Source organism: Heloderma suspectum, chromosome 3, assembly GCF_057233095.1.
Source record: "Heloderma suspectum isolate Gila_16-S chromosome 3, 16-S_ref, whole genome shotgun sequence".
Lineage (NCBI taxonomy): Eukaryota > Metazoa > Chordata > Lepidosauria > Squamata > Helodermatidae > Heloderma > Heloderma suspectum.
Window position 1 is genome coordinate 215501556 of NC_139460.1, and position 9590 is coordinate 215511145.

Below are 9590 nucleotides of genomic sequence, written 5' to 3' on the forward strand. Positions count from 1 at the left end.
CTGGCCTGCGAGCTCATATTACGCCAGTACTTTTCCAGCTGCACTGGCTGCCAGTCCATTTCCAGGCCCGATTCAAAGTGCTGGTGTTAACATTTAAAGCCCTTAATGGCTTGGGGCCAGGTTATCTGAAGGATCGCCTCCTCCCATATGTGACTGCCCGGACCTTAAGATCATCAACAGCCCTTCTCCATGAGCCCCTGCCAAAGGAAGTGAGGTGGGTAGCTACTAGGAGGAGGGCGTTTTCTGCTGTGGCACCCCGGCTGTGGAATGAGCTCCCTAGTGAGGTCCGCCTGGCACCTACATTGTATTCCTTTCGGCGCCAGGTTTTTTTATTTTCCCAGGCATTTTAGAATTTTAGCTTTCTAGACTTTTAGCTTTGCTGTTTTAACTGTATTTTAAATTCCTGCACTGCTGCTAGGTTTTATTGTGGTTGTATTGTTATATTGTGGTTTTAATGTTCTATATATCTTATATTGTTTTATTGTGTGCCGTTTGGTTTTAATTTTTGTGAACTGCCCAGAGAGCTTCGGCTATTGGGCAGTACAGAAATGAAATAAACAAACAAACAAACAAACAAACCCAGGCCTACCTGGCATCTGCTTGTTGTAGAGGCCTACAGGTTTTGTGGTGTACAGATCATGCAGTTCAAGCCTACAAGTGTTGGACTCTACACATATTGGCCCCTTTGCAAATATGGCAGTCAGTGCACAAACACTGGGTAACTCTGAGGGTGGGTGTACAGAAAGGGCAATTGGAAAGCCTTATACTGTCCTAATACGCACCACATATTCCATCAAATACCTGCAGTGATCTCTATAAACCTTTGTTTAAAAAGCTGACATTTTCAGAATGCTGAATTCTGTATCCAGTATAAAATTCTGCACTTGTGAAGTGCAATCATGAAGATGTAAAATACATGCAGAGGCCAGTCCAAATAAAATAAATAAATTTGAAACTAACTCTGTGAGTGCAAGCAGGCTTTTGATTAGCTTTTCTCTCAACAGCAGTCCCACATGCCACAAGGCAAAGTTTGAAACTAGGGTAGTTTCCAGAGCAGTTTCTGACCTAGTATGCAGGGTCAGCACATGAAGGAAAAAAATAATCCCACCAGGCTACCGTACATCCTTAAGTCTATGGTTCCTTGCTAGCCTTGTGCATAATTATGTATTTAGGATTCTTCATGTGATTCTAAGTATTTTTCCAGTAACTGAAAATCAACAAGAAATTCCTACAGGCATCACTAGCTGGGACACTGCCAAAAACATGCAGTCTACTACCCAAGAAGAAATAACATAATTAATTTTTAAAAATCAGGGCAAAGATACATTACTTGGAACTTTATTTCAACATTTTAACACTAAACATTATTTCATCTTTACTCTAAAGTAGGCCCAGGAAGCCTGATCCAGCCTGGGGGCCTAGAAAGGGGGGTAGGAGGGCTTTAACCCTCCCCCCCCCTACTCTGGACCAGATACAAATGTGGGGGGGAGCATGCCTGCCATTTCTATTGAAAAACAGATCCATGAAGCAAACGGATCAGTATTTTGCAACAGAAATTGCAGGCATGTCCCCATCCCATGATGTGGATTGGGCCCATAGAGGAGGGAAGGGTTAAAGGCCCCTACCCTCCACACTAGGGTCCCAAACTAGGAATTTACCACTACTCTATAAATATCCTGAATTCTGAAAGAATGTTTCTCACAAAATCCTAGTGGCATAAACCTCTGTCTTAAAAACTTGTAAATTAAGGTTAGTTTATGTATCCATATATCTTCTGAGCCAAAACGAAGATTTTTTTTTTCCTTTGGGGGCCTTCTGGGGCCTGCAAATTTAGCAGCAGAAATGGTTCCTCGCAAGTGCACAGAAAATGCCAACATGAACTAAGGGCCTCTGGGACATGTAGTTCTTAAGAGACCCCCTACTCTGTTTCTCAAACAAGACATCCTAGAGTTTCAGTAAAGAAATATAGTTCCATATACAGTTGTAGAGAATAGCTATGTCAGGGAAAACTCTGCAAAAGCCAGATTTCAGAATGTGTTAACTCTCTAGAGTTACACTTTTTTTTAAATGCCCACAGTGTGGTTCCCCATCCCTGCAGTATAACAACAACAGCATAAATAACTTGTATGTTTAAAGTACAATTAATATTGCAGCTCCTATTTTCCGGAAAAAACCTCACTGTCTCCCAACTGCCTAAAACCTTAACTGACATCTCCTAAAGGATCATTCTTGGCCTGCCCAGGGAAAGACCTTATCAATACCCATTCACGCACACCCCAAAGCACATTTGTAATAAAAGCTAGAACCATGTTACGGTACTACTAGGGCACAGCACATACTAGACCTTGCCCCTGACCTGACACAACAGTCTCCTGAAAGATGCCATACAAATGGAGAAATTGGCCCATAAAGTTTAACCCCAGCAGAGTCTATCACAGCCTTCCCCAACGTGGTGCCCTCCAGATGTTCTGTACTGCAGGTTCCAGGTTTGCTGACCATTGGCCATGCTGGTTGCGTGTGATGGGAGTCGAAGTCCAAAACATCTGGAGGGCACCAGGTTGAGGAAGCCTGGTCTATGAGAAAGAAAACAGACAATACCTGTCAAACTGCTGGAGGTCACTCATCAAATTTAAACTCCTATAAATACGTCAATTCATACCATTTTTACCTCAAAATCAGCACAGGCTATCCTAAACCAACCTCTCCTACACTGCCAAGTTTCATATCAATCCTCTGAGCCAGTTTCTGAGTATAAGCTATAGAACCTATTGCCCTCCAAATTTCTGTTTATAATGGCAGGATGTGATTCATCTGACTCACCCTTTAGGTAATTCTGAAATAACATTACAATCAATTAGAAGAAAGAAAGAAAAACAGCCTGCCAGTTGTTTGGCTTTTGGGGCCCATTGCAAGAATTTGTTTTGTGTAAAAGCTAAAAAAGTAGACTGAGTTCTTAAGTAAAGCTGGATTTTCTTTTTGTAATGAGCAGCATCTTCACTGTGTACTAAAACACCAGATGAGTGGAATTATCGCTAGCACCCTGTTTCACATACTGCCACATTTGAGAACATAAAATGCATGTCTGTAGTTACTCTCTACTAGCACAGACTTTTTTTAAAAAAAGAAAACAATGGCAAGAGAGCAATATCAATTCCCATCAAACCCACTTACCTGCTCAGCAACTCCATCTTGATCCACCAATGTCTGCCAGGCCCAAGCCAGGAAACAGAATTTTTGCACATCTGAAGTTGCCAAGTTTGGGCAGAACTCAATGGGGCCCTTAAGCCCTCACCGATTCTCTTGCACCGCACAGATTCTGTTGTGCAAGTGGTGGGTCCCACAGATTCCATAGCGCAAGTGGGACCCGCTGCTTGCACAACAGAGATTTAGCTCTTCCCAGAAAAAATCCTGAAACTAGCACAAACATTCATTTCTCAATCCCTTATACGAGCTCCGCCATTCCAGAAATGAGCATTTGTGCTCATTTCCAGTTGCCCACAGAAGCACTAAATCTTCATTCTGTGAGCTATGGGCACCGCCTGTGGACAGGAATTGGTGGGGTGCAAGAGAAACAGCAGTGCCATAAGCGCCCTGTTGGATTCTGCCTTTTGTCTCAAAATACATAACAAAATAATAGTCCAATAAAAATAAGGTTGAATGCTAAAAGAACTGCAAAAAAATTGAGAGAACTATCTGACTAGCATAAGAAAAGACATACTAAAAATTTTTAGTGTCCAGCTTAATCCAAAACAGGTTTTTTTCATCACCAGCAGGATGAAAAAGGCATTGTTAGAAATGGCTGAAAAGCAACAGTCACCTGACATCGTAATCTTCTATAGGGTCAAATGGACCTTTTTTTTTTCTAAATTAGTTAATCATAAATTCACAGGGCCATTCGTGCTTCTTTATTATCAGCATAATAATCATTTAGAAATCCTCTCTAATACTTCTACAGCTAATCCTGTAAGTTTCCAATGCTATATCGGCATTAACATCTGCTGATGTAAGTATTCATTGTCATAATCTTCTGGCACAGAGTCGTGTCCACCCCAACAGTTTGTTGGGGTGCAAGACACTGTCAAGTATGGTGACCACAACTCAATAATAGCCAATGTCCGTAGAAATTAATAAAGAACTGGGAGTGCGACCCATAATACATTTAGGACCACCCTAATATATCTTGTGCCCAAAACAAACATAAGCTGAACACAATTCTATGCCATCTCATTGAGGACACTGTCCTGGAGGTACAGATGTATGCTTTTTGGTGGTCCAAAGGTTATTGTGGGATGCACACACACCATTCTATATTCCTTTCTACATACATTGGCTTTTATTGGCATGGGGGCAATATGTCTGACAGTGTTTTGTGCCAAAACAAACATTAGGCTGGATACAATTCTATGCCATCACATAAAAAACACTCTCTTGGAGGTGTGGGTGTATGATTTGGGGTGGCCCAAAGCTTAGTGAGGAAGAGCCATCTTTCCACATACCACTGCCTGTACCTCCTCTTCTCCTTTCTCTTTCCAGGCACTCTCCATCTCCGCCATACTGCCCAGTCCTTGCTCCATCCATCCCTTCCCTCTAATCCCCACATCCAAACTTGCCTGTTCCTTCCTTCCTTCTTTCCATTCAATTTCTTCCCTACTCTCCTTCCTAATCTTCTTCCTTACCCCCTTTCCTCTACCCCATTCTCTAGCCCCCACTCCTACCACTACCCAGGCAGCATTTTGAGCACTCCTGAACAGAACTGCACACTCTATTTTATTTGAATTTAAATTTATGGAGGTGATAATGCTTGATGATGAGGTCACTATCCAAAGGGAGACTGATTAGATTTTGGAACAGAATCTGAGTGGGAATTGGGAAATTAATTGGGATTCGCCCTTAGGTTGCTTTTGGATTCATGCTCTGTCAAATATTTCGAACTCCAGTTTGGTGCAAAATTTGCTGTTTTTGTGTGTGTAAGAAAGGTCTCATGAAAAAATCTACCAGCAACTCTTGTTTCGTGCGTTTGTTCACACCTGTTCACAACTACTGCAAATTAATTGTAATTGAAAAGGATCTGCTGGTTTTGGATGAACTGGGGCTTGGGTAAAAAGTAATTGAGGAATGTATTTTATTTTGTGTGACTTGGATGGGGGACTGGCTGGCTTTGCCTCCTATGAAATTTAAATAAATCCTAATAACTGTTATTAAGTCTGCATATATAGCGATGTCCCAAATCTTTCAAGTACCTAGCAACCCCCCTGCCTGAAGATGATGTTGCTAGGATTTGGGGTGGCCCAAAACTTATTGTGGGGAGCACACACCCAGTTCCTTACTCATTCCTGCATACACCGACTATTATTGGCATGGGGGCACCGAGTTTGGCAGTGTCTTGGTGCTGTCGATCGGTCACTTCCACTTTGTTGAAGGATGGCCTCTGCCCTTCTCAAAGCCTAGGAAGAGGTCTCAGCAACCACATTTCAAGACCCCACAGGGGGGCAGCCTGCAGTGACTGGACTTGACACACTTGTCTGCCCTGTAATAAAGCTAGCTAGACAACTGAGGATGGGAAAAAAAAACATTTTGCATCAGGGTAGACAATGTAGCACTTAGTATGTTGTTTTGTTATGTTAGTCTGATGCTGTCTCAAAAATCATTTATTTTACAATAAATTTAAAATGTGTGTGTATTTTTCGCAATCTTTACTGGACTATAAGGGGAATTCCACACTCAGCATAATATGGATTCATCACAAAACTCATGATTTCTGCTTCCAAACTCAGCAGGGCTTAAGTAAAACAATGACAGCTCAACTGGCTGAAAAACAGGAGAGAGAAAGATAGTAACCTCTTCTGTGACAGCGTAGAGAGAGAGTGAGATGAGATTCCCATAGGCTTACCAGTCCATCACAATTGCTGATGGCCACAGTGGCACCAGGCATGCCTGAGACTCCTCCTGTGAAGATGCATTCCCGCTGCAGGGGTTTCCGAAACACCTTTTGGAAGTCCTCCTGCCACTCAGCCAATGCACCAGGGGACACCAGCCGCCGGTTGGGCTTCAGGTGAAGATGTAGTTCTTTCCCAAAAACAGAAACATTGAAGTAGTACAAGTGATTCCCAGACATGCCTTGGTTCAGAGGGGTACTGCGGACCACTCTGTGTCGACCTGAGTGAGATGGAGGAGCAGAAGGATGGCTGGCTTCCCCCCTCCGTGCTGCTACTGAGCCAGACACCTCGTGCGAGAGGAACCGTCCCTGGCAATCTGCACTGAAGGGCACAATCACACCATATTCACTTAGCTTCCCAGACAGGAGCAGCTCTAGTGGAAATAAATACAGACAGACAAACTTCAATACATTCAAAGCAAAAAGAAATCCTGTCTTGTGCGAGAAAAGCCTTTCCTCTCAAGATATGCATGCCTGAGACTTCAGCATTCTGGGGCTTAGTCCCACAGTTAGGAGCAAGTCACAATACCTTCCACTGTCGCTCAAATCATCTGGTAACACAGAGGAAGGGCTGTGCACCATAAAAAGATGAAACTCTGCACCAAAACAGATGGTTTTTGCAACATGAATAAATTATGCAAATTAGAATACATTTTGTGTTTTACACAAATTATTCTGATTTTGCTAATTATGGGGAAGGGCAAGGAGCTATGCAGGACCTTGAAGCCCAGCCTCCTGACCACTGAAAATCTTACTCAGCAGCACCCCCAGTAGCCCAAAATGCTGGTGGCAGCAAACTGTTATGTTTTCTGGGGAGGGGCCTGGAAAGTGGGAAGCCCACTTGCAGAACCTTTCTTATTTCCTCCTCATAAATGGAGTGTCAACTGGGTATGTTCAACATGGCAGAAGAAATTCACACTGACACACATTTCAATGCCCAGCTAACACCAAGCATCCAAACTATTCATTGTGCAACTTCCATGTAACATCTCTCCCTTAAAGTAGAGAGTCCCACTGAAATAAAAAAAAGTGTCAGCATCATAACACACTTTGAAAGGGCTTGAAATAGGATCCCATCTGCTGACTCCATCTTCCAGTTTCTCAACATAGTGGAGGGAGCAATCCTATGCCCACTAGACAGCGGCTAGATGGCCGTAGGATATCATGTTATCTGGGAACCGACCTCAGAGCCCGTGCTCTGAGGTCGATTCCCAGAGAACCAACCTCCACCCACTTCCGCGCTGCCTCAGAGGCAGCACAGAACAGCCCTGTCCTCCAAGCTCGCAAGAGGAGTGCGGAGCAGCCAAAAAGGGGCGTAGCTCAGGGCGTTCCAGGGTGGGGAGGGTGGAAATGCCTGTATGACACATCCTAGGAGTCGTACAGCAGCCTCCTTCCCCGCTCTGTGCTCCCGCAGCTACACAGCCACAATCAGCTGTCTAGCCAAAAATGCAGGTCAGGAGAAGTGCGGAGGGAATGTTCCCTCCGTGCTTCCCCTGCCCTGCTTTGGATAGGCAGTCGCCTCTGAGTTCGGGGCGGCCGCCTATCTGGATAGGACTGTGCCCTAAATGCCTTAAAAATAAATAAAATGCACAAATAAGAGAATGAACAAACACTGTCATCTGAAAAACAGAAATCTCTTAACCCTCTTCCTCTCTGTAATGAAAAGAAAACATATTGGTGGTAATATGGGAAATTATTACACATATAATTTCTCCCATCCTAGTTTAAAGGAACAAAATCATGAAAGCCAGAGCTGGGTGAATCACAGATACTTCAAAATCAGTTAGCTTCTAGAAATCTGACTCGGGGGAGGGGGGGCACTCCTAGGCAGGACTGTGTAAACATCAACAACAAAAGGTGTTTTTTGTTTTAATTTTTTGCCCCAACTCTGTCGTATATGGGTAAGTACATATCACAGTGTACATCCCAGTTAGTGCCTGGGAATTTGAACTCTCTATCTAGAGTAGACCTTTAGCAGTGTTTAGTACAGCAGTTTGGAACTTGATCAGATGGATGACAGATGACAGGCAGAAAACTGATTTGTGTTTTGGTGCAGTAAGACAGTATTTCAAAACTGATTTGTGCTTTGGTGCAGTAAGACAGTATTTCAATATCTTACGGACCAGTCAATCAATCCAACTCAAGCTTTAAAGATGCAGCATTTAAATTCACAGGTTGTCACTGGGAACCTAACACTATGTTTATTTTGGCACAAGGTCTCACTGATGTCCAACAAAATCAGCACGCATAGGATTGCAGCCTAGGGAAAACCATGCCACCAGATCATATGCCTTCTCGCTCAGAAGTAAAGGTGCTTCCAGCCAAGGCTTTTATCGCACTGCTACCCTGCCCCATTCACGGAATTTTACTGAGGGGTCCAGACGTCGGTGTCTTCCATTTGTAACTCTCCCCATGTTTTCCCACCACTTCTTCTGCCTTTTTTCCTTACACACACACACACACACACACACCCGTTGAGGACAGAATAAATGTACAATGCCTTGTGATCAAGTAGAGCTAGGAACCCTCCTCCTGGAAGCATCTTAAGTGAGTCCCACTGAATCCAGTGAGACTTGCTCTGGAGCAGACCAAGAATCCCCCAAGCCCTGCATCAGGTTTCCAACCAAGGACAGCCAGATGCGCCCCCCCCCCCTCCCAGCCCCTGTGAGGGCAAGGCAATAGCGTCCCCGGGCTGGTGGCATTCAAGCGTGCTTAGGGTTGCAGCGACTCGCGACTGCAGACAGGTCGACCCGGTTCCCTTGGCACGGTGGCGTCGCTTCCGCCTGCCTCTCCTCAAGGGCATCCTCCTCAGCCCACCCTGCGCTGCCCCTTCCTCCTCCTCCGTCCTGGCTTCCCCCGTTCCTCGGGCCCGGGGGCCAAGGAGCGCGGCTCCTACCTTGGGCTCTCGCTGCCCTGCCCGTGGCGAGCCAGCAGTGGAGAGGAACCAAGCAAGACAGCATCACATAGAGGGGAGGATAATCCATTTGGGGAGGCTCGCGAGAGCGCGGCGGGAGGGGAAAGCTCCTCCGCTCCGTCGGACGCGCCGCGCTGAGGGGCTTGCGGGGAGCCCGCGCGCGCGCTCCGCCCCCCTCCCTGCCTCCGTGGCCGCTTCCCGAGCAGGGCGTCCTGTCAGCGGCAGAGCCGAGAGAGCAGGAGCCGGTCCTCCAGCTGGCCCCGCCGCCGCCGCACTGCGCCCGACCCGGGACGCGTCCCCTCCATGCAATGCAAAGGGCAATGCAAAGCGGCCGGCCGCCGCGGGGAGGAGGCGCTTCCCACGGCAAGGCCGGTGCCAGCTGAGGGGAGCCGGGCGGGCAGGGAGGGAGGGAGAGGGCGGGGGAGGTCCGCTCGCTCCGTGACGACGCCGCCGCCGCCTGTGAGTGACAGCCGGGCCGGCAGCCGGAACAGCGCGAAGGACAGGGGCTGCGAAGACCTCCCTCCTCCTCTCCCGCGGGAGGCGCGCCGAGAGAGCGCGCGCGAGCGAGCACTTTCCGTTGCACGTGGCGCTTCCAGCGCTGCTCCACTTGCCATTGGCCAGCCCCAAAGCCGAGCTCCGCCCTCTCTCCCTGGCCGCCAGGGAAGGGTCCCGAAAGGGCTTCGCCAGGGGCCCCAGATACACGCCGCGCGCCCGCCTCTGTAAGCGCGCCTCGCGCCCGGG

At 46.7% G+C, this 9590-nt stretch overlaps 1 protein-coding gene across 2 annotated transcripts in view; it reads right to left on the reverse strand.

The window, feature by feature from the left end:
- Positions 1 to 9378, reverse strand: part of ADAMTS14 (ADAM metallopeptidase with thrombospondin type 1 motif 14) — a 119051-nt gene extending 109673 nt beyond the window's left edge. For both annotated transcript variants that reach the window (XM_084845565.1, XM_084845564.1), the window contains exons 1-2: positions 8832 to 9378; positions 5891 to 6309 (exon numbers count right to left, since the gene is read on the reverse strand). In XM_084845565.1, the coding sequence (XP_084701691.1) occupies positions 5891 to 6309; positions 8832 to 8919 (507 nt within the window). In that variant the 5' untranslated portion in view covers positions 8920 to 9378. The remainder of the gene's footprint in view (positions 1 to 5890; positions 6310 to 8831) is intronic.
- Positions 9379 to 9590: the final 212 nt, after the last annotated feature.